General features: G+C 36.5%; 1 protein-coding gene across 3 annotated transcripts in view; it reads right to left on the reverse strand.

The window, feature by feature from the left end:
• LOC102228039 (metabotropic glutamate receptor 4-like) overlaps positions 1-26,424 on the reverse strand; it is a 175,971-nt gene that overhangs the window by 109,800 nt on the left and 39,747 nt on the right. For all 3 annotated transcript variants that reach the window (XM_023325581.1, XM_005802228.3, XM_023325580.1), the window contains exon 2: positions 24,709-25,731. In XM_023325581.1, coding sequence (XP_023181349.1) covers positions 24,709-25,257 — 549 coding nt within the window. In that variant the 5' untranslated portion in view covers positions 25,258-25,731. The remainder of the gene's footprint in view (positions 1-24,708; positions 25,732-26,424) is intronic.

Genomic DNA, 26,424 nt, shown 5'->3' on the forward strand with positions numbered 1-26,424 from the left:
TACATCCTTGCTGACACTCATAGATATATAAACCCAATGTAACATATAACTTTAGGCTGCAGAGACCAAGTAGAAAGTGAAAAATGTGCAAGACTTGAGATAGTTGTTTACCAAATGCAGCCAGAACAGAAAATCTCATGCATGAATTTAAATAGTTTTGAAGCATTACTTGGATCCCAAAGGTCTAGGGCCCCATAGCATTTGACTCAGTGTGCAGCAAACTTAGTCATGAACTCAGGATTTGATTGATGTTTACGTCACAGCCTCTTGTTCAGGTATGACCATCACACTCAGACACATGCCCCAAGTCAGGAGTTGAAATAGCAAACAAGGTGAGTATTGATCAATAGTGTTTTTTTTGCTTTGCAGGTGTGTATCATTTCCAAAGCGCTACACAGGTTGTCACTAAAATCTCCAATAACAGAAAAAAAGGCTCAACACTTGTGGCTAGTTGCTGTTTTTGTTTGTTCCTTTTCTTTCTTCTTCTTTTTGAAGTTGCCAGTGGCATCTCAAAAAGTTGCTAAAGATAGCAACAAAGTCACCAAATGTGTTTTCTCTCATCTTGACCACAATGCTGCCTAACCCTTACCACTCATCCCCACGCTTGGCCGTTCCATCAGTGTCTCTTAGCACTGCCTACTTTGGAGAAATTTTTCAAAACTTAAAAGGTCAGGGCTATGCTTTCACATTGGGTTGATTTACAATTTCACAACCAGGATATTTGCAATTGCATCATTATTACATTTCACCAGCATGTAGCACGCTTTCCTTTGCTGTTTGGTTGTTGCATTATACGTTTCCAAACAATAACTTTAACGCCTAAAGTGTTTTAAATGCATTTTTAAACAGTTTTTAGGTGGTTTATTTTCAGTTTTTAAACCGTTTTCAGAGACATGCCAGTGAGTGAGTCTTTTATTTTCTTCACTTCTCAAAGAAGTGCTCCATATCGCGTAACATAAATTAAATAAGAAAGCAAGTGTTTTTGTTCAAGTTTTTCCTGTAATACAGCAGCTCTGCCCTTTTATTCTTATAAACTATTTATAGAGTTCAGACTTTTGATTTGGTGTCAAACATTTCATTGATACTGAAAAATGAGACCTTTCATTTTTATGTATTTACGTTAAGTGCTTTTGTCAGCAGATTTTTTTCAGATCTGCTATACGAGTTTATTTATTTTTCCTCCAACCTGACCACAGTCTTTGTCAGTATAAATTCTGCTATTTGCTGGAGATGGATAGAGTGAGACATTGAGGATGAACACTGTTCGTTATAAGTGATCCTTATTATCAAATTAACCGGTTTATTGTTTCATAATGAAATAAGGGCATGGATGCATTTCTGTATGTTATTTACACAACACCACCCTTTACAATGTGCTATTGTTGAATGTGTAAGGTCATTATGACATTTGATTCTCCTTGTGAGCCTTGATTATATACTATCATCCATCTTGGATGGATAAGTTCACATAGGTGATGTCCTTGTGCTGACAGATTTGCTCCAACTTTTCTGTTTTTCGCTCTGTTGAGTAATTTTTAGTTTTTACGACCCCCTACAAACACAAACACCTCCAAATTAAAATGTATTTTGGTTTTGCGAGGGTTCCTATGTGAGTGATACAATCAAAGTGACAGTGGCCTTTATACATGCCTCTGTGTGTAGTTAATCTGTATAATGTGTTTCATGTATTGAATTGTTGCGTTTTTCACACTTAGCTAAGGCTAAGCTGGCTCTAATGCTAAAAAATAATCTTAAAATCCTATTCCTTGTGTTTTTAAAAATCAGATTAAGATTTATTTGATTCTTGGAAGCTGTGTTCAGGACACAATCACTTAGTTGGAGTCTCAGCAGTCTAATTGCATAGATTTTGAACCAGAGAGGTAGTCAGGACTTTATTAAAAAATAGTTATTTAATTTGTCTCCAATACAAAACCAAATACCAACTCTAAAGGGTTTTTGTCTCTACTGGTAAAAACTGATTTAGTTTTCAATGCTAAAGAAGAAAACAAAATATGTTAACCCTACTAGTTATGGACTTATTCTTATTTTAATTAACATTGTTCATCAAGAGTATGAAGAAATACATATAATTTTTTAAACATGCTGTTTGATCATTTTAAAGGAATCACAGTTAAAGTAAGATGATGGGAAACTTTATCACGATCTGTGCTTGTAGCCACCCACACACAGAAACACTGTCTCTACTGAGGCAGCTGACAAGATATTGGCCCGAATTGATCAGACGCACCATGTGACTACTTAACATTCTTTAGCCGTCAAAAGTCCTCTAATTGCTTCATTGATGCTGTTTTTCTCAAACAGAACATGAGCCTGGCATTTTGTGCCACAGAAAGATGAAGGGAAACCCAGGAGACTTATAAAATTGTCTTCTGTTGAGATTAATTCTTTTCCAGAAACCAAATATGAAAGGTATGAGTTTATCATGTTAGCTTTGAAAAAGAATTGAATAATCATCATTATAAAAGTATTAAATACTTCAATCCACATGATATTAAATTGACATATTACACATACTATATGCAGAACTCCTGAAATAATTTTTAAAGTCTTTTCATAAAGTCACTTTTGGAGAACCTATTATTTTAATTCTATTGTCCCGCCTTAGCTGAGACCTATTATTCATTTCAATAAATTATTAATATTTGAGACAGGAGGCTGTCTCCAGGAAGCCTCCACCAGGAGTGTGTTATGTCAGCTGAGCCTTCTGAGGCTTGACTCGGGTCTGTGTGCACTGCATCCAGCATCTTAGCCAGAGGCGGTTTCCATGGGAGGATGGCTTCCCAGATCTCTTCATCATCTGGAGCGTGCTAGACATGTGTGTAATGGTCTTTCTCATGCCTCACTGCAGACTGTCTTCAGTCTGAGAAAACTACATAAAGATTTGGATGGCAGAAGACTTGACAAACGCTCTTTCCCAATTCCCTACTGGTCCGGTGGCCTTTTCGCAAATAGATGCTCAGGCAGCATGCGCAGGTTGAAAGCACTTGAGGACAAACATGCACACATGTCCATACTAGAGCACATGCACAAAGGGGAAACTCAGAGGCAGAGTTTGTTTGCAGTTTCTCTGCACTGTTTGGCATTTGTCGACTTTAGTGTCAGACTGACAATCACTATAGGTCAAACCAAATTGCCTGTTGTCTAAAGTGTCTTGAAAACAAGCTTGCCTAAATAATTACTCACTCCATTCTCCATTCCCACATTCGCCAGCTGTGAGTGGAGAAACACTAGGCTTTTAGTTTTTAGAGCTTATGATCTGTCCAACTGAATGAACTTAATGATATCCCTGCAAAAAGTAAAAATGGCATAACAAGATCTCACTTCTCTTCAACTCAACAATACACCATCTTGACAATCGATCTGCTGTTCAGTCACGCTCACAATAGGAAGTACCCAGACTTAGACTTCCTGTGGACTATTTATTATGCTTTGTGGGCAAAGCCTGGTATTTTCCCTGCATGATATTAGTCTATTTCAGCAGTCATCAGTAAGCATCTGTTATCCTTTGGATAGGAGTGGGAATGATTGGGTATAAAACAGAGCACAACAATTACCAACACTGACCAAGAATGTCAAAAATTAAATGCTCTCATCAAATATGATCAACAAAATTATATAACGTCAGGGGACAGAATGACAGAGGGCTTTTATAATAAACTGACATTTGCAATCAGATCTTTGGCCTGAACAGAAGATTTACACATCACATAAATCATTTACAGTCAAGTGTTTTTCAAAAATGTGTTTCAGTAAATCACATTTAAATTGTACATTGTTAGGTAAATATTAAAGAAAGTTATGCAATCATGGAGTTCACTGTTTCACTTAGTAAATCATGTGAAAGTCAATACTGAATCAATAGAGTGCCATAATTTCACATCAACATTAGCACATGTCAAACATTACCATAATTACTGAAAGTATTTGGATATTTTGAGCCTGTTGGGCATTGCTGGCATTCACCATAGTAGTTTAGCAATGATGAAACAAATATGGTTTCCCTGAAAAAAAAAAGTTTAGTTTATACACTGCACAACATGGATGTCTCCTGGATGTCAATGCTTCTAATAGCCAACCGCCTGTAATTACTATATAATTAAATGTTTCATATAACAGATTCTTTTATAATTTGCAATAATCTGATTTTAAAAATGAAAGGTTACAGTTGGAACAAAAGCCTTGCGGTTACTGAGAAGCTCTAGCTACACAGCATTTTGGTGCTAAAACACAGTAAATTTGTCACTATGTAAAGGCTAAAAAAGCTGAAAGCTAAAGCTAGGGGCACCTGCTGCAAAAATGGCAAAAGGGGGTGAACGGATGAGGAAAAACATGGAAGACCATCAATACTCCCACACCAAGCTCATGACACTTATTGAAACAGGTAAGCAAAGATGTCACAAACTGTGAAAAAATGCTTACATTATTATCTACTACAGAAAATGTTTGCTGGACTTGGATAAATTAATTGAGAAGGAAACAATGATAGATGTTCTGGATTCCAGATTCCACGAGCTTCAAAATTTTAGTTCCAGAGGAATGAGAATCAGTAATTGTGCAACAAACCAATGCAGATAAAAGTTTAGGCAGATGACCTACTGGACAGACTATTAAACTGCCAGTGTTACATATAGAAAAATGTAATGGTGAAATAGATCTGCGGCAAGAATTTTGGCTTTAGAATAAAACAACTGTTCAGAACAATGACACATTGTCAAGTTCACTTATCTGAGTTCTTGACTGGATCAGCAACAATAGCCATAGACCTGCTTAGTAGCTGCTTTGGAAGAAAATGTATCGTGATCAGTTTGCACATGTCCAAATTATTGAACTTAGCACTCATAAGAAAAACATCTGATGTGGTGGCTCTCAAAGAGCGCTGTGATGAATATGAAATCAAGATTTGTAGCTTGGAGACTAAGTGTTTTGGGTGATATATATGAATCTTACAGTTCATTTTAGAGGACTTAGCTCTGGCCCACGCTAGAAAATCATACTACTCCACTAAATGGAGCACACTTGAACTTGGACAGGTTCTACAGAGGAAGACAGGAAAACTGTAACAACACAGAATCTGTTCTCTGATCAGATCATCTCTACAGTAAAGTGAAAATATCATATCTAGCATACTGTAACTGCTGCAGACTTTTAAAGCACATGTTGTGGGTCCAGCAGGAAATAATATATACACCGTCAGTGAGATGGAGGCAGCCAGAAAAGCGTCATTTCTGCAAAGGTTGTTAAGTACCTGAGATTATATGTGATAAGAAAACAAACACTGAATATTTACACATAATTTGGATCATCTACTCCAGTCATTATATAGCACAATATTGTAAGGGTTTTGCTAGAAAATGTACGGAACACTAAGCAAAGATTAGTTGTGATAAAGGTTCCTGGGGGCCAATCCAGGAAAAGGTTACAAATCAGAGGGCTCCAGCTTGCTGGTTTTCATGTGGAAGGGTTCATGACACAGAGCTTTCAGTGTTGATAAGAGCAGACTGTTACTGGCAGATTGTGTCTGGCAAAGTTAAGAAAATAACAGACTCATTTGTAGCTACAGACAGTTAGTTTGGATGGATTTGCAGGGGTCAGTTAAAGCATTCAGTGAAATCAATGCCACCTTCAAGCACGTAAGCCTATATGAGGAAGCTCAGATCACCAAACAGCTTCATGCCTTCTGGGAAGAGGAGTCTTCAGAGTGAAGAGGAAATTGAGAGGAAAAGGTGGCCACTATCAAGGGGAATTACTATGGCGACCTGACAAACCACATCTCCCGAATAATTTCAGAGTTGCTAAGAAACAACACAAAGTGGGGTATTATGTATTTTTCAGGCACATAGTGGCATTGTATAGTACAATCAAGTAACAATGTTACCTGCAGTTGTTATAAATGCTGAATATATCAAACATAACTACAAGAAATTTGACTTTGCAATTTGATGCCTTACAGTTGGCCTCTATCTCTTTAAGAAACTCTTATTCTTTCCTATTCTATTGCCATTGTGCCATTTACAACCATTCATAAAAGCATTGGACTAAGAAGTAGTTTGTATGATGAGCTCAGTCCCACCAGGTGTTTGCTAATTGCTGCTGCTAGTCTGGAGGCCTGAAAAATGGAATCATTGTTAGTCAGAGCTCCCACAGGCCTAATTTGTGGTTTTGGCAAGACGGTATCAAATTGAAATCCAATCATGTTCACAAACAATAAAATTGAATATCCCCTGTGAAAAATAGATAGTGCTGTGGCACATTTTCAAGGACACAACAAGAACAAAGAAGTTATGAGATGTTTTGTAGTTTCCAAGTCAAAGATTGTACCACTGAAGATAAAATTGCCACATTTTAAACCTAATAAATCCACTGACCAGAGCAATGTTGGGAAATATTTTGTTTCAAAGTCTTGAGCATGGAAAGGAATCAACTAAAGTTATGGACAGATCAAATGGTCGTTTTTCATTGGGTACGCTGCACAACATAGATGTCTCACAACACAGAGACGTCTCATGTACCCATAATCCTTGTCTCTCTTTTCTAGCAGAACAAAGCCAGCAGATCTGTCTACAAGAGGTCAAAGGTTAGAGGAGGCAGTTGTGATGACATGGACCAGCTTCATTATCTACAGCTACAGAGACAGAGAATGTTGCCATGGACAGTGATTCAGAGGAGGTATGCACTGAGCTGCGGTCAAAGTATCAGGTGGTTATACAGCTTGCTAGTCCTAACAAGTCAAGCAACTATTTGATCTTGAGAAATACAGTAACATCAGGACCATTCTAAAAATAACTACATGGAACATTTATTTCAAATGTTTGTTTTGAACATAAGACCTCACATCTGAGAACCTTACTGATATAGAAATGTATTCAGTAAAAGTAATGCAAGAGCACAGTTTTACCGAAGAAATCTGTCTATTAAGATGTTGCCAAGGAGTCAAGAACTGAATGATTTAAAACCCATCTCACATGAGCATGACCTTGTGTGTTGGAGGAGGGCTGCAGCGCTCCAATCTTTGGCTTTGAGAACGTCATCCATAGGCGCTGCCAACACGTCACTGATATTCTGCTAGTTCAGAACATAAGAGAATAATGCTTTCTGCAGTGCAAGACATACTCAGGCAGTTGAGAGAAAATAATTGGATTCTAAAATGCAGACAATTAGTAAAACTGGTGTTGCCACTGCTCTGAAAGAAAAATCTGAGCTAAAGCAGCACAGCAGGTAACAGACCATTTAAATTGAGATTGAGTGACTGACTCACCACCGTTTCAAATCATAAATTTGGACTTAAGTGCCCTTGTATGTAAAAGCAGGTGGTCAGTCAAAAACACATATATTGCTCTCTTGACTTGTGCTGCCACAAGAGCAGTTCATTTAAGGTTAGTCTAAGACCTGAGTGAACATTAACTCCTGTGCTTTACATGTACTGTAAAGCACAGTCCATGTATAAAATTACTATTATATGATTTTATTTAAAAGTAAAACTGGACTGTGTAAAGCTATTTTCTCAGGCATTGCCAAGACTTTCAAAAGAACAAAGCAAGATCCAAAAGAATTATTGAAGTCATTTAAAGTGTTCAAGTTTCTTACAGAGAAGGGTGTAATATGGAAGCTTTTGGGAGAGGATTGTGAGATCTGCGAAAACATGTTTGAAGAACTTGTGGAAGGCTTCACTGAGCTTTGAGGACATCACAACTCTGCTGACAGAGGTCAAAGTCATATCAAACTCTAGGCCCCTCGCATACAATAATGATGCTTCAGAGCCCCAACCACTTTCATGCTTTCATTTTCTGGTCAGTGGAAGATTGTTTTCCTTGCAAACAAAATCTATGATACCCTGCTCTCCCACTGGAGATACCGTCACAGACTTTTGAACAGCTTTTGGAATAACTGGTGAAGGGAAAATTTCAATCACTCAAAAATTCACTTACACATGTGAGACAACTATATGCATTGTGCCCAAAGTGAGAGATGTTGTCATGATCGCAGAAGATAACACACCCAGACAGATATATAATATAGGCAGGATAGAGGAGTTGTTTCCAGGGAGGGAAGATTTATTTGTTGAAGATAAGTTAAAGTCATTACTAAAAAGTAATTAGCAAATTTTGCTGTTATTTGAAATTCAAATCTTAGTTTTTTTTCTAGGTAAAATACTGTGAATATGATGAATCCTGTACATTTTGTTTTGAAATTACTATTATATGCTTTTATTTAAAGTAAAACTGGAACACTAACAGTTGTCTTGTTCCAATGCCTTGTTGCCAGCGTGATAAAAATCAGCCCCTTGTCCTACAATATTTGTTTTGTACAGAGGGTCTGGGCTCTCGGCTGTTGAGAAACAATTGCTTCCCGGAACATTACATTGAAATTTTACCCAATCTGAAACATTTTTCCTCAATGTATGCAAGTCACCAGATGGATGCTATAAAAGCTTTCCAGAAGTTGTCTGCCCTGTAAACAACCATGCTCCTATGAGAAGAGCCGAGCTGAACTAGGCTGCTGTCAATGTTAATTCAATATTTGGGAGCATGGCTAACATGGACTGAACAGCTTCGTTCACTTCCTCCGCTGCCATTGCTAAAACTATAGGCAGACTACAACTCTAAAACAGCACAGAAAGTCAGCATCATCCTATACGACTTCTGCTTCTGTTTGCCGATTGCCCCAGTAGAAAAGCTACTGGAGAGAATTCAAACGATAGCCCAAGCTGTGCTGGAGGAGAGAATTTTTTGGAGCAGAATTGCACATTAAGCCAATGGCCAGGCTACCTTGTTGCAAAAACTATTAAAAATGCAGTACCTAATATGAACTAATGGTATATGATCTGTAAGGGTTAGAGCAAGAGCCTTGCAGTTGTTATTGAAAAGCTCCAGGAACACAACAGTTAGATAGTACAACAAAATACAGAAAGAAGTACAAATACAGTATGTTATCAGCAAACTGACTAAATAAATGATGCATTACTGAAAACGGCAGTTCGGCTTCGTTTTGCATTATTATTAAGAGATGCTTCCATTCTCTAAGGTGGTGTGTGGTTCCAGATGTACAACTGCCGACAGAAAGACTCTCCAGAGAGTGTTTTAGGCAGCTCAAAATATCATTGGTAGTTAGAAGAAACCAGAGGACATTAACCAGGATCTGATGTTTCCATTGGGTTACAAATATCATCAAAGACCCTTTTCAGCCAGGAAGCAAACATTTAACACTGCTGCCCATAATTCCAGACCAGGGCCACAAATAACCTTTTCCATTTTTTTAGCAACTAATAAAATAACAGTAATAATGTAATTGATAAGTATTTTACCAGTCCTTGTTCAGTCTTAAAATATCACATTAGTTTCAGGCAATAAAATAGTACAATGCTTGCAATGGTATTTTTAAACTATCTTGGACAAATTAGTCTAATTTGGTACCTGTTTTTTTCTCTATTTAGAAAGAAGAATACCTAAAGAACAATCTGTGCTAATCAACTGCTGTACTTTAGGGGGATGACAATAAATACCTTGACCCAAACTCAGTTTTCCCCACTTGATCTGACAAAAGTTCCCCAATCAGATTGTAAGGACATCTCTTGTCCACTGTCCTCTTCTGGCAAGTTCACAGTGTTAGTCAAATTTAGGTCTCGACTCATAGATATATTTGAATTTGGATGAAAGTTAGAACTCACATAAATGCTGAAAATTAAATCAATTTAGTATCTTCAACGTTCTAGCATATTTTGTTTTAACATTGGTATTAGGAAATGCTCACAATTTTTTCAGCTTTGATAAAATCCATAGTTCCATCTGAAGAAAAGATTATGATATTGTCACCATCATCTTTCACTGAGCTCAGGGTGTTCTTTTGTTGATCGATGCCAAATATTGTTTTTGTGTCCAACGTAACTTTTTAAAGTGTTCCCAAAACTGTTTATTTCAGACCAAAGCACAGTCTCCTGAAATGTATTTAGCGATTCAAAAACAATGTATTTGAGGGGTTTTTAATGGAAGAACATAGTTATGTGTTATAACCTCCCCTTTTGCCTAGACATATGGACAGTACAGGAGGATATTGTTATATGTAGGACACAAAAAGCTATTGCTGCATAGTCTGTCAGCTCCTTCAATGTTGCTGTCCTCTTGGCAACCTCTCTGACCAGTTTCTGCTTGTGTTTTCAGTATTTCTGGAGAAGTGCCCCGTTTTTGTAATGTCATTATTGTGCTGCATTTTCTCAAATATTCATGACTTCATTTTTTTTACCATGGTATATAAATAATGCTGTGGAACTTCTCATCCCCTTCTCCTGACTGATATCTTTGTACACTGAGATCCTTCTGACAACTCCGTGCATAGCAGGGGTTTAGTTAAATGATGCAATGTGAAAAAGTCAGAAAGATTGAACAAGAACAGCTCAACTTCAATGCAGGTTATATTCAGATTTTTTTTTTTTTGTGGGGGCTATGGGGGTGGGGAGGTTGTGTTCCTGGCAAGTTAGGGTGGTAGGTCAAGAAGACTGCTAATATTTTACATTATAGTTGACATTTACTGTACATTTTCCCCTTAGAAAATATGTTTTCTTTACAATAAACAACTTTTGTGAAGTATTTTTTCAATTCTATTATTGGAAATAGTTTGTATGTCTAGATTTTTTAACAGTACTCATTGAATGCCTAACATTAATGACCAAATATTTTCAGGATACTCTTATTTATCTGTTGTATTTTTTTGCTTTGTTTTGGGATTTTTTTGAGTCAACGGTAAGAAGGAGAATTATCTTGGATAAAAACAGTCTGAACATAGTTTTTACTGGACGTCATACAAGGACTGCAAAGAATAAATCACCAAAACTAAATTATACTATTTTGCATCACTTGATAACATTACAAATGTGAATCTGTCCAGAATTTTTCAGTTTATTTTAGAATAATTAAAAAGCTTCATTACCAGGTACATACCAAAATGCTTTTGATGCAATCTAAAACAATTAAACAAGTGATGCAGCATCCAGAGACATGCTGCAAGAGCGATCCTGTGCACAGTCTGATTGAATCAACCCCACCCAATATTAGATAAGCAGTTATGACTGGCCCTGTCCCAGTCCAATAGAAGTCTGTTTGAAAGGAAGGGGCAGCCAACATTCTGCCAGAGAAAATGAAACATGAGCTCTCAGATTCATCGGCTTTCCTGGCAAAGAATCCCAGCAACACAGAAGGCATCTTAAAGTGATTTTACAGCTACAGTATCCTCAGACTTCACCTTGGACACTGTGTGATCTTACATATTCTTGCCAGAGTGGTGACTATGTTTTATAAATGAGGGTCAAAAATGCTGATTAAGATAAAAGCCACCTTAAGAGTCCAACTAATCAGTAATGTTGGGTCATATGCTTGAGACAAAATGCAGCATGTCTTCCTATGGCCCAGCTGAACACAAACTCATCTTGTCGATCTTCATCTAACAGTACTGTATAACGGAAACATTTTACTGATCAGACTGGGTTTTTTTCTATTAACATTACAGAAAAAAGAATTACTCCTGGGAAACGACCCTCGCTTTGTTCACTCTGCCATTGTTTCTATTAGTTTCTCTCTCCTGCTTTTCCAACTCGGGTCTCTAGTCATGTTCCACTCAGCAACCATCAAAGATCTTAGCTTTGTGCAGACAATGTTATCTCTAATGCTCTAGGTAAGTTTTTTGAGCATATCTCCTCCTTTGTGTTATACCTACTTTAACTCCACCTCTAGTACTCTCTGTGTCCGTCTCTTCATTAAAATATACTCATCACCAGGGGGAAAATGGGGTATGTAACAAAGGGTTATATAAAAAGCTATATTAAGACAGTGTATATAACAGGTATAGGGGGGAAAGTTATGACAATTCTAAGGGCCCTCCACAATTTATCTATTTTTTGTTCATAGAAATTAAAAAAAAACGGGGCCCTGTCAATTACAAAATTAATCATATTGTATTTTCAAAGTTTGCTTTTAGCAGTAAAAATTTTATGTTCCCACTCCCAGACCAAAACCCACACATCCATATTCTCCCTGAAGAACCCCCTGGATCTGCATGAAATGGTTGGTTCCTGCTTGGAGCGCTTGAGGTGACGGTGTTCAGCAGCAGTGGCAGTTACTATGCTGCTAAGAAAAATAATAAAGTGAGGTTTTCAAAAAATAGAGAGACAGAGAGAGAAAAAGGCAAAAGTGTCAATTCTTACCCAGTTTTTCTCCGAGAGGTGGGTAGGCTGTGTGAGATTATCAACCATTTAGCATAGTTAGCTTAGCAACAGAGTACTGTTTGCCTCCATTTCACTAGCATCTAAAGAATTAAGGAAAAAAATATTCATATAGATATTAATATATTTAACTTGTCCCTGTACCTTTTACCACTTAACTATAGATGAGTCAGTCAGCAGCAGCTCTAACCCCTGTACCTTCACCGACTTACATTGCCTTGCTTACTCGGGCACCGTCGTGTTTGAACTTGAGGGAATAGATCCAAACTGGTCCTCCAGACTCAGGAGCAGATGGAGCAAAATGTATAAAACACATGAAACCTTTAGAGCTTTTTTCACTTGAACTAAAGGACCAACTCCAAACCCAAAAGGGCACCATATTCCTTCCAAATTGAACAGTTGACACAATGCAGTCTCTAAAGTGCTAAACTCCTGGAAACCTCCAAACCCTGACATTTCCACTGTATTACCAGATGGTAAACTGTGATTAGTCACTCTGGAGAACATGTCTCCGCTATTCTACAGTCTACTGGTGGTGTGTTTTCCCCACTGTGTCTGACTCTTTGCAGTGCTCTTGGTGATGTGAGGCTTTGATCAAGCTTCTCAGCACCAAAACTCATCATTTGAAGCTTTCTACAGGCTGTTCTTGAGCTAATCTTAAAACCACTAGAGGTTTGAAGATCTGTAGTTATTGACTCTGCAAACAGTTGGATTTTTGCCTACAATGTTCCTCGGCATACTTACCCAGCTCCATGAGTTTTCTATGGCTGAGTTGCTGTTATTCTAATTTGCTTCCATGTTGTTGTGATAGCACTGTCATTTAACTGTGGAATGTCTTGTAGCAAAGAAGTTTCATGAAATAGTTTCTTTTCCACAGACGGCATCCTGTCACAGAACACTAGAATTCACTGACATCCAGATAATCTTTCATGAGTTAAAAGTAAATAAAACACAAATAAATCTAATGATTTGGAGCTGTAAACCAATACTTTTGGCAATATATTTACATCTTGCTGATTACCGTAATTGAATTTTTGGGAGATAAAAAGAAAAATCATTTAGTAAATTTTTACATTTTGTTGTAATTTTTGGAAATGTTTTTTTCTTTTCTTCCCATATTGTCTTGTTTGGCATGAGATAGTCTTAGGGATAAAAGGAAAATAGTTTTGGTAACACTTTATTTGACGGGTTGTGAATAAGACTGTCATGACACCGTCATAAACATGACATAACATGCTAACATTATTCACAACCCGTCAAATAAAGTGTTGCCATAGTTTTTCATAGCATGTGTTTTATTACAAGAGTACCTCAAAACAGACGGAACAAATGTAATTCTAATGATTTTTGTTTTTATTTAGATTTCCAAATAAATGAAAATGTTATTTTAAATGTCATTAATACAAATTTCAGCACAGAAAGAAACTTCTTGCTCACCAAACATTCACTTCTATGTTAAAAGCAGAAACCCAGATTCACATACAAAACATATGAGCGGTTGGCATCTCAGAAAAACAGACAGATGGCTGAATGTCTGGATCAGGGTTCTCAATGGAGATTTGTCAGCGCTTCAAAATACAAAAATGTTATGTCTAATTTGTCTCAAGAATGATTTGGCTGGATTTGGCAAGGAGAGATTATAACTAAACAAAATATGATTATGAAGTAAAACAATTATGCAGGAATAAACAGCATGTGGCTGAGACAAGTCTTACAAGCCAGCACCTGCCTCCACTAATCTATCTTTTATTGCATAAAAACAGCAAAGAGAATGAGGTCACTCTTAAGAAAATGGATCACAAGGATTTAATTGAGAAATTGTTTTCAATTATGAAATCATATTAATCTGTTATTACTATTAAAATGCATGCCTTGTTGTAGTCTTTGCTGTCAGGCCTTTTTTTCCCCAGAAGAATGAGTCACAATGAATCAACACTTACTCACCAAGCAGCAAAATAAAAAGAAAATCAGCAATAATAAAATAGCACACCATTTTTTTTTTGAGTGCAAAGACTGCACTTGAAGCATGTTTAATCAGTTAATTACTTATGTTAGTGCTGAATTAATTATTTTTATTTTCAAGTCAAAAATATAAACAAGAAAACATTGAATGATGACTGTGAAGCATGAAACCCCTGGAAGACCATGTCTCCTGCAGAGATTATTTATGAATTAAAACACTGTGGGAAAGGCAACAAAAAGGCATAGGCTTACATGCCTTTTTGCAAAACTGTTTGGATAATACACAAATATATAGTGTTCAAACAACATCAAGGATGATAAAGCTAGACTGTACATGTCATTTTTGAAGAATTGTCTTTGTAGGTATAGTCAGTCATGTTCAGTTTACATGATTCATTAGGTGATTTAAGGTGGATAATTTCAACCAATTAGTCTCATCTGTCTTTGATCAAAAGCTTCATTAACAACAAAAGCTTGAATTAAAATGCAGATTTTCAATCTGATTATCTTTTTGGGTGCACATTTTTTTCTATTACTAAAGTCATATTTGTTAAAACAAGATGCTTGTGTGTGATTAGAAATGACAGAGGCTTTTCTAAAAATAAGAGTATATTAGGGATATATATAGGAATGCAAGGGGTAAGTCATGATGCATTGCACTTTGCGTTCATTCTATGATCGAGTTAAATTTCTGATGATTTAGAGTTGTAGTCTTTAGTTTACGATTTTCCTCATTTATAGTTCCTGTTTTAGTTTAGTTAGTCTGGTCCTTTCTGTGATCAGTCCTCTTTACACTGTGTGGTAGCTTCTGTTTATTTATTCTACCTCAGTGTCTTCTTCTACTGATCATCTCATCTAGTAGATATTTCACTCTGTTTTTGGATAAGCATCTTTCTCCCGCCCTTTATGTATTTTTAGCTTTTGAATCAAATTGTTGATATTTGTCTTCTGTAACTTTTTCATTAAATATGTTTTTTTTTAATCTACCTTTTGCCTGCTTTAGGTCTTCCATACAAACCACTGACATGTATTATACCATTAAAAAAACATAAACTTTTAATACTCTTCTCAACATTAAAATGTAACAGCCTTCATTGAGATTACACCAATTAAACACTTAATATGTTTGCCAACAAACCTCTTGCATGTTTTCAATTGTATTTCTGATGTTTCAACTTCGTCAATGTCTCCAAGACCCAAATCTTATCTTGAATTTAAGTCTGGATTCTGGCCAGGCCATTCCAAACTATATTGAAAAATGTTAGTGAAATTTGAAAATTTCCATATAAATCTGCAAGGAGTATGAATAATTTTAGTTGTAGAAATATCTGCCAGAAATTTATAGTGAACTTTATTAACTACCAATTAGAAATTGGCTTAAAAAGCAGAGAACTCTATTTATTAGAGTCTAAGGGAAGCATTGAATTTTGATAAGATGACTAGAAGGCCTGTGTGTTGAAGATCTATAACACACAGGGATAATTTGGTGAGAAGCTGAATTTTGGGGGTTTTACTAGATCAGAACAAAAGAAAAACCTATCAGCAGAATATTTCCTTCATGTTGAGGTCAAATCAGCCTAGCTCTGTAGGTGCAAGCAGCTGGTGCATGAGCAGAATGAAATAACATGGATAATGCTGAAAAATCCTCTGGCAAAAATGAAGAGGTGATCACATCTGATGATATCTGACTGATCAAAGCATAAACATTTGACAATTGAAATCTGTTACTTTATGCGTTTTAAATACCAAAGAAAAGACAATTGTAATAAAACAAAGTTGATAGCTTATCAATCAGTGAACATTTTGGTAATGGCATAGCAAGAAAACAGAAACAACAAAGGATGGGATACAGAAGAGGAAAAAATAGCATTGAAAATGACTGAAAATGGAAAAACACCACCCCGCTACACCAAGCAGGATTATCATCTGCAGCTTCCACAATGACTTGCACTACTCTGGCCAAAATGGGTCTCATTGTAAAATTACAAAGTAACAGCACTCTATGCAATTTTTCACTGTCTGCTGGTTTTCCCATTTTAAAGGAAAAAAATGGTACAGACAAAATCATTTGTCAAAATGTAATGAAATATACTCATACTGATCCCCTATGAGTAAACGGGACAGTAATTTATACCATGAAACATGTCTCTGTAATTAGGCGTCACATTATATGCAAACAACAATTCACCATCACCAATATTTCTCCCTGATGTTTAAACATGACACCTTTTTAAGGTAAAGTCCACGCAAAAATATGAAGTAGTCAATGTGAACAATCATGTTGTCATTTCCTCACTAAATGAGAGGGCCTGGTTGACACGAGGCGCTTCGATGGGCTTGGGCTAGTTAATCTTGATATAAGTGTCACTCCCCCAAATGAGCAGCTAAATCAATTCTGGCACCAGGCCGTCATTAAACTATGTCACTGGAAGGTTTATGAGGGGAATAGAAACCATCAGAACAAGGTGAGACAAAGCATGAAATTTCATGACCCATTTTTGGGGTTTTCAAAATTCATCATATGGGGGAATCATGCTGAGGGAAAATTAAAAGAGGAGTATTGAATATTTAAAAACTGATTTTAAAAAATACAACCATGTAATCTACTTTAATCCAGAATCCATAGAGCTGATTAAATGCTCTAACAGGGTAACCCACTTTCACCCACTAAGTAAAATGTGTGTATAGAACACAAATTCATGCCCTACAACTAATACTACATGAATTTTATTTTAAGCATGTGAACATCCTTATTCCATTTTTCATACAATTATCAGAGGTCTGATCCTTCATGACTTTCCTGAGTTAACTTAGGAAGGTTTAATCAAGTAATTCCACAAGACAAAATATTGCCAAAAAGAGTATTTGGTGAAACAGATTTGCCTTTATTGTTACAAATAATAATCATAGTTATCACAATGAATACAATTTTAAACTTGTCTTACCCCTTCTATGCATTTTCAGTTAGTGATGAGATTCCTCATCCGCTATTTTCCCAGCAGAGAATAAAAAATACATATCTGAGATTTTGTGGCACATTAGTTAATCATAAAAGCTGAACATTTACTGATTTTACGCAAATGAATTGAAGCTAAAATGGGTACAGTCAGGAGCAGAATATCAACTGGGGGCAAATAACCATTAACTTGCTGAAAGAGAATGCAACAAAGCAGATGGTGAAGACCTCTGGGAACGGAGGATTCGGTGCAGCTTTGACCACAAGACAGCTGCAGAATAGATCAGCTTACTCACTGAAGGAGCTCAAGAAAGACACCGCTGGCTCTTCATCCCCTTTACAGGTTTCTGTGCTGCTAGGCTCCTGCTGCAGATAGATACTTTGAATCGGATCGACACCGACCGCGCTTATCTGACATGTTGTTATGTAATTGCAGCTTTACTATAAGTGTTTTCTTCTTAAGAACTTACTCCAAAATGAGTCATGACCAAAGCAGAAAAAAAAAATCATGAGTAAATGCACACATGTGCCACTTCAGGCTGAATTAGATTATAAAAAGGGATTTGTGTAGTCTTTTAACTTGAAATATATTTGCTTTTAATGTGCATCAATCAACTAATGCTGTTTTATGTTTGGAAAATGAGTCATTGTTCAGCTCTGACATGTCTTGCTTCACCGTATTCAATACTTTTCTCCTAAACAGACAAGATAGTTGTATTTGCTGATGTTCCATAAAACATGTAATTTTGCAACACTGTGGCTCGGGATTTGATGATTTTCCAGGGAATGTTTATTCAGAAAAAAGAAAACTCATTATAATTTGAATGAGACACAAAACCCCAGCTGGGGGGAATGTCTGACAACTAGTTATAATTTGTATAACAATCCAGATAATTACATAAAATATACTTTCTTTCTTTTCACAAGTATTGAGTTTTGAATTTTTTGTTTCTGAAATCTTTAGAAAATAAAAGTTAAGAAAAGTTTTGGTTTTTGTTCTTGCAAAAAATATATACATACACTTTCTTGCATTTTTCTCCAAATGCATAATTTAAAAACCAGTCAGCTAATCAGATTCTTTGTTCAGGGCAGCAGCAGTCTGCAATGTCAGAATGAGGAGCCGGTGAAATGATTTCCAGTGAGTGTTAAAGGGTGAAACACTCTGAGCTTCTTAAACCTGGGTCACTGCCTGGCTTTTGAGCTACTGATGTGCACCACAGAAGTCAAAAAAGCAAATGTATAAAAACAGTTTTATTTTCCAGTGAACAGGAACGAGGCTTTTGTTATGGTTGAGTTGAAAAGAAAATCCTTTTTTCAGAGCCTCCTGCTGAGCTAAACGGGTAGTGTAATCTGCCTTGTAGGTGATGTGTGGCAACTTTATGAGCAAATCTGTAAGGCAAATGAATAATGTAATCATCTGACATAGCTTGTGTGTGATCATGAATTATCTTTTCCCTGAATGCTTGTCACTGCAGCTCCCACTTCTCTGAACAACAAGAAAATATTCTTGAGTTGCAGCTGCAAGTCCCTGTTTTGGAATTACATAAGGTTAAAGTAAAATATTCATCGAGCTGCTTTGGACCACATCTGTATGCATCTGAGTGTGCTGAGGAAACACTTTACTGTAAACCTGCAAGCTACGCTAAGGTAGTGGCTGTTGCTTGGTTAAAAGGAGTTTGCTTGCAAATGTGCCTGATTGCTTTTGGTGTTCACTTGTTTCTCTGTGTCAGTCAATTATGTGCACACTGTGTGTTCCTGAATGCTGCCAGTTTTGCACAGCGCCTGTGTGCCTATGCAAGTGCGTGCTCATGTGCATGCCTATATGTCCAAGAATCCACTTGTCTTCATCAGTATGCTGAGATGGTGTTTATGTGCAAGCATCGGCACCATTCAAAGCAAACATTTATGTCTGGCTGCAGAGCTAGTAAAGGCAGTTGTCCTTCTCTGCAACCTGGGTCCTGCAGTAAAAGACTTGCTGATGCAGACGACATTATGAGAAGGCTGTAAAGTTAAAAACCTCAGCAGGTTCAGCTGAGCCATATGGGATCATGTTGACCTAAATATATATATATAAATTCATTCATATTTTTCAATATAGTTAATTGTAGTAATAAATTTGTCAAAACTAATTGAATTTTAATCAAAAACCATATGTTGACAAAATAAACATTTATAATTCAAAAAACAATTTTGAACAGGCACATGAGCTCAACAACTTATATCAATCATTTTATCTCATCTCAAAAGTTGCCTTCTTTTTTAATATTATTATGTTTGCTACTCAATTAAATTGGATGTTGAATAATTAGCCAGAGAATTAGAAAATGTTTGATGTCAATAACGTGATTCAGAAACCCAAGTGATCGTCAACAGTAAAATCCCATCACGTTGATCTACTCGGCACGCTGACAGACAGGATTTGCTTCGATAATCCTCAGCTTTTTAAATGTAAGACCAGGAATTTATAAAGAATACAATGAAGCTGAAGTGAAAGAAGATCAGAGAAATGTAAATTCAATATGCAAGGATAATGCTTAGGCACATTAATGAATAAAGAACAAGCAGTGTGTTAATGACAAAGGATTTGAGGCTTCCATGTGAGAGTGGGATCAGGCGCACGCTGCGGGAGATGCTCATTACTGCGGCCCACACTGAGTACTACCTGTGTGAGCAATACTACTGAAATACTTCATCCACGGAAGATAGCAGTATGTTCAGAAACAACAACATTGTAAACTTGTTTGTATTTTCTTTTAGTACGGGACAGCACCTAATTGGAAAATAAAGCCAATAGTTCTTATTTTGAAAAATATATAAACAATACAGAGAACTCCAATGTGTGTTTTACACTGGGTTTACTGACAAAGCTGGAGGCTTTCACAAGCAGGAAACATCCCATGAGATTTTAATACTTTTGAATCATGGAGATTATCCAATAATACATAGACTGCAGGCTGTTACTGAGATATTGCATTAACTTATACATAAATAAACATAAAAAACAAATATGTGTCATTTAGCTCCTCATAAAAATTTAGAGCTCAGCCAAAAAGCCACTTATAAAATTGAATGAATGGATTTGATAAAGTCATAAACTGATAGACAAAAATATAGGTTTATGGGTTTTTGTGTCATATTCTTTTGGTGCTTTATAAGTTTGTCTTTCTTCAGTTTAGGAATTTGTTGTGGTTATGTTTATTTATGTGTGTAACTCTGTGTTGATGTTAATTTAATACAATCTGGAATACGGCTGTACAATAATGTGGAGAAAGTGAAGCTCTGTGAGTAGTTTCTGGATGTACAGTACACATGATGTACAGTGCATTGTGCTGCTTGGTTTAAAGTCAGCAATAATAAATTTGAGTCCAAACTGTGTCTATTTCTAAAATTTGCTGTAGTCATAAATAATTCACCTGTAAATTTCTTAACTTCTAGTTCTAAATAATGAGAAACCAATTATCTCATATTGTAAATAAGGCAAAACAGAAATAAATGTAACTGAATTTAAGAGAATATAGATGATTTTTTTTGTGTACTGTTGCAATACCGATGAATGGAGCACACCAGGAAGCTGAATGTAAAGCACACATTAACACACACTCGAAACAAGTGGTAGCTTTATGGTGTTTTGCGAGAAGTTGTGCAGTTTAAAACAAACCTTGAGAGAAAAGTTACAAACTAGCTAGTTGTGTTAGAGAAGAGGCTAACAGGAGCTTCATCATCCTTAAAAATCTTGCCGTTTGAACTATTCATCATCCTGCCTTTGACTTCTGCTGACAGGATGGCACCTCGCAGCTTATTATGCAGGGTGATAATGACCAATAAAGATCTAATCTAACCTACTCTATCACACTCTTTCTGATCAGAATCCAATTATTCCCCCAGTAAAATAAAATAAAAAATGGTTTAGACAGTGAATTTATGCTACATAATAAAGTTTTAATTTTCTGAGTTGACACTAGAAAACAAGCTTGTTCATTTAAGATGCGGTTTATGGTGAGGCCAGACAAAGATTTACCTTTTTTGCCACAGAGCTAAAAAGTGTATTTGCAGCAGTCAAAACAAGGTTGTCAAGCATAGGAATACTGCACTCCAAGCATGGTAGTGGGAACGTTATGTTGTGGGGATGCATTGTTTGCACATAGTAGATGAAATAATGAGGGGGAAAAAAAAAAAAGCTACGTCCAAATTAACAAACCCAGCAGCTAGATGGTTGGAACTTGAACATATTTGAATTTTCTACTAACATAATGATTCCTAACCCACAGAATTTTTTTTGACAAAGAAAACCAAGCTATTCTTAAACTGATGAAAATATCCCATTACAAACCTGGTGAATATTTACCTGATATAAGCCAGGAAACAAAGAAAGCAAGAATGCTTAAATATCCAGCAGGAATTATAATAGAATAGTCTTCCTATGTTCTCTAAGATGTTTAATCAAAGTCTCATTTGTGAAGGTACATCTAATTTAATATCAAATGTGTTTGAGCTTGGATGTAAAGCATCATTTCCTATTTTGAATTGTCCAGATCAAATGCATAGTGAAAAGGTCCAAATAAGAAAAATATGTCTATATGTGTATGTAAAGTTCTCACCAATACTGTAGTTACATATCAGTTGTGGACAATGTTTCACTTGGACTATTGCATTTTATTGACTCCACTCTCACAAATGCAATTATCACTTATGACAAAGATTCCTACAATCAATGAAAGACTATATCCACTAATCATAGCTCAGTGATAATATTGTGTCCCACTGCAGACTCTCTCCAGATGGCAATGATCACAATGAAATGCAAAAGATAAATCATTTAGTATTGCACAGAATACCTATACTTGGATCAGTATCAGGAACAAAATATTCTAATTTTGTGACACCTGATTAACTTGGATGCATTCTTTCAAAAAAAAATAGCCATTTCCTCTGTTATGTCTGTCAGACAAACAAACATTCTTCCTAATCCTTATACCTCAAGCTGTTGTTGAATGAGATAGAAACAGACAACAAATACACTGATGTTCATCTATAAAAGATAGAACAATGAGCTCCAAATTTAACTCTTTGGCTCATCTTTAAATGTCACTTTAAATGAATAACTTGCAAACAAAAAACATGTTTAACTGGCAATAAATCAGCACCAGACATTATTTAATTATAAGCATGTTCTTCCCATTTCTGGCTTGCACTCTAAAAATATGCTTATGAATATTTCAAACTTAATCCAAACTGAAACATCACCAGTGATATATGCTCTTGCATTTTTGCTATCTTAGCATTTCATCTAATAGATATACATTAGGATTGGGAGACACAATCTATTTTTTGATACATCCATGCATGGATAATTCTGGCTTGATTAACAACGTTGAAACTCCAATATCTCAATGTTAATTTATGATCTATCATTTTCTCGTTTTGAGCAAAGCTAAATCGGACCTCAGATTTGCATCAGTGAGGCACCAGGACAGTTTCATCCCAAACTGTTTGCATCAAAGTGAAAATGACTTTAAAAAGAGCCATCCCATATTAACTCTGAGCTAAAAGTAATTATTTTAACCAGGACAAACATATGAAATTGTTTTACATGGTTCCATGTAGTGGTGAAGGTAAAACAGTTTACCTTGTCTTACCATACCCTGGAAGACCATTTAGCTAACAGCATCACACCTCCTGCTAACTCAGAGAAGGTGAAGCTAATTTAAGAGTTTATTGCAAATATTAGCCTGACTTATTCATGACTATCATGGGTTGTAAATCAGGGTTATATGTCTTTATTTGAATGTAACATATTACCTTGGAGATATTTTTACTGTAACTGCAACACAACAGCAACACCAAACAACTTTATGAAAGTGGTTGCAGAGAAATTCTACATTCCTAAGAAGCAATGATCAGCTAATTGTTTATTTGGAATCTGCAGCAGTAAAACTATTTTCCACAACTGTTAGTATGTATGTTTCATATATATTCTGATTTAATTTTGAGGAATATGTTTGTATGCATATGGGTGAGTTGTTTTTCTAAGGGTGAAGACATCTTACATCAATAACCGAGTGATGAAGTGATTAGAAATTCAAGCTAAATATCTTGAATATGAACACAACTGTCTCAGGTCTAAATGAACTACGCTTTGTGAATAACTAAAGTTAACCTTCAGATAATTATAAAGATAGTAAGTAAACTAAAATTATACTTAAAATTAACTAAAAAAATAAACTGAAAAACAAAGAATCACAATTCGTCTTCCATTTATTCAGTTTGGTTGGCCATGGTATAGTTTCGCTATCATAATTGTTTGGTATGATGATATAGATGTCATAATTTTCTTATTGTGATAGCACTTCAAGTAATAAACGTATTAAGTCCATTAACATTTGGCAGGAGTGCTGGGGGAAAAAAATAAACCAGGCAGACAGAGAGAAATTCCATGCATTATAATCTCAGGCCTTCCAGCTGTAATATCTGACAATGTAGCTAATGATTATTTTCATGGTGACTTATTTATCTGCAAATATTGTGGAGATTAAAACAATTTTATGGTTCAGCAAAAAGCCTATGCCAGTCTCTGGAAGCTAAATACTTATCAGACAACTGTGAATTTGACTTTATTTACTTTAAAATCTACTTCTTTTATTCTGCCTACACACCTTTTATAAACAATGTATTACTTGTTGAATAGCCGTATCCTTTTTTTACACCTGTAACCCACTGCAGAGTTGGAGACAGCCTCACATTCAGCAGTACTTTTAAAGAAAAGGTGAAGTGGAGAGTGTTTGTGTTAGACATGTATTTTTGTGTAATATCAAGACATCTCCCTGCTCTCCCAACCCCGTTACGACTAAGGCACAGGATTATCATAAATTTTAAAGTCCAAGTGTTCACTGAAATAAAAAATAGTTTTTTGTCTCAATTGTGACTGAATTATGTAATCCACTGCACTACTGAAATAACTATGAATTATGTGCAATATCCACAAATCCGTAGCAACATCATGACAGTAACTCTTTTTTTAAAATACTGTTTTCTGGCGAGCCAACCTGTATAAAGGAATCATACCTTCAGCAAAGAAAAAAGAACTACGACATTTGCAACAGCTGACTGGCAAGAAAACAAAATGTGTGTTAAATAATTCATCAAATGTCCAAATGCGTATGAACAGAACATATTTTTTCTGTAGTGTGGGCAAATGTAAACACCTAACTGATTGTGTGAAAGGCTTTGGGGAAAAAATGAAATCAGGAATCTTATTAATCACTCCTGTATTGTGACAGGTAATACCTCTCATTGCCTAGCAACCCAGTCCTCCGGGGCAACAGTCAGAATGATGAGATTTACAATGGGATCTCTTCTCTGAAGTTATGGGACTGTCCATTGTGTTGCTGCAGACATGGCGCACAGACATCCAGTGTTCTTTTATACTTCAGCTACTGCTGTTCTTTTTCAGTTATTAATTATTCAAACAAATACTGTGTATGAGATTATCAATAAAGCAAACGCATCATAAATCTTTTCTCTGCTGTATTTTTCTCTGCTTTGCATTCTGGCGGTATCTTACCTTAAACAGGCGCAGTATGTTGGCCACCATGATGGAAACGGAGCTCGAAGACGCGCCGATGACACCCACCACCCTCTCAGGTTTGGTGATGATTGGCGCCCCCCCGCCGAGGCATTTGACATCTGTCCCGTCCTTCTCGATCAGAGCCTGGACGAAGGTGAGCGACTGCTCCAAGGCGTGAGTGTCCCTGGAACAGGTGTCCAGGATCCTTGCTCCCAGTGTGATGTTAGGCAGGAGATTATTATCATTATTTATGCGGTCAAGGGCAAAGAGCATGGCTTCCAGTCTGTGTATACCCTTCTCCTTCTTCAGCTCCCCGCAGGGTTTGCCATCATGGCCCCTGGCATGCACAGGGAACAGCCCACCTAAGGAGATATCTCCGTCAATGCGGATGGAGTTCAAATGCGTTTGTCCTGGCCCTTTGGGTTTGGCAGCCAAAGAGGCCTTGAGGGAGCTGTAAAGAAGCAGCAGCACCAGCAGAATGTGGATGTTTCTCTGACAGCCATTCTGATTTGGTCTACAGGCTGGAGGCTGAAACATGATCACCATTCGAGCACGAATCCACACCAGCAATCAGGAAACAACAATAGCCAGGTATTATTTTATGATGGCCAGAGGGTTAATTGCACTGCCTCTTGAAGCAGTTTTCACAGAAAAGGATTCCTCTCATGTCTATGCCCTCTCTCAGGCATTCAATTAGAGTAGAATATGAGCTTGGTTCTTTCTCAGGATGTAATCCTGCTTCTTTCTTTTCTTTTACTCACTCCATCCTTTGACCACTGTTGTGGGCAGCTGTTTTTGTGTCTTCTGTTATTCTTTGGAGATCCTTCACTCGGGGCATTAACAAGAACAAAGGTGAACGATAAGCTTTTTTCCTCTTCCGTCTCTCCCTCCCTGTCTTTGTGTCCCTTTCCTCTCTACCTCAATCAGAAGTTTTTAATCTCCACCATTCCCCTGGGCAGGGATTTGGTGTATGTCAGAGCCCTCGGGCCGTCTCAGGTCCACAGGCTTCAGAGCGAATTCCTGAAAGATGAAAAAGAGTAGCGAAGTGAGACAGTGCTCAGAGAAAACAGAAAAGGGCAAAGGAATTTGAATTTGTACGAGCTTTTCAATAGTGGTTTTTTACTTAACCTTTTAACTGCAGCGTTATGAAGGAGGAGACAGTTATATTTAAAAATGTCTCTTTCCTGCTTTTGCAGCATTTGCCCACATTTCAAATTCCGATCCTTTTGCTTTGCTTTTAGATGACAACCTTTTCTGAAATTGATGTCAAAATTCCGCAAAATTCTATGTCTCTTTTGTTTCCCTTTGCCTTCACATCAGAGAAACTGAAAAAGAACGACTTTTAAGTTGTTCCAGAAACAAAGCCTGTGTTATGAGTAGTAACAGCACATAAAGTGTTAACATTATCGCCTCAATGCCTGACAGATGATTAGTCAGATTACAGGTTTAAGGAAAAGCTCAAAAGGTCTGAGTAATCTATAAATAAAGTTAATACTATGAACCTTACCTAGGGACATCTGTTCATGTCGGGCAAAAGGAAATTACACATATTGTAATGTATGGGACTCATATGTGGGTCTTAAAGTCTCTCAGGCATTTCTAAATCTGTGGCTCACAGGCAAGAAAAATACAAGAGAAGAGCAAAGGAAGGCTCTGAGAAATTGCTCTAAACCTCTTATAGTGTTATTAAAAAATAAAAAGTAGATTTCATTT

The sequence above is a fragment of the Xiphophorus maculatus genome, chromosome 20 (assembly GCF_002775205.1).
Source record: "Xiphophorus maculatus strain JP 163 A chromosome 20, X_maculatus-5.0-male, whole genome shotgun sequence".
NCBI lineage: Eukaryota > Metazoa > Chordata > Actinopteri > Cyprinodontiformes > Poeciliidae > Xiphophorus > Xiphophorus maculatus.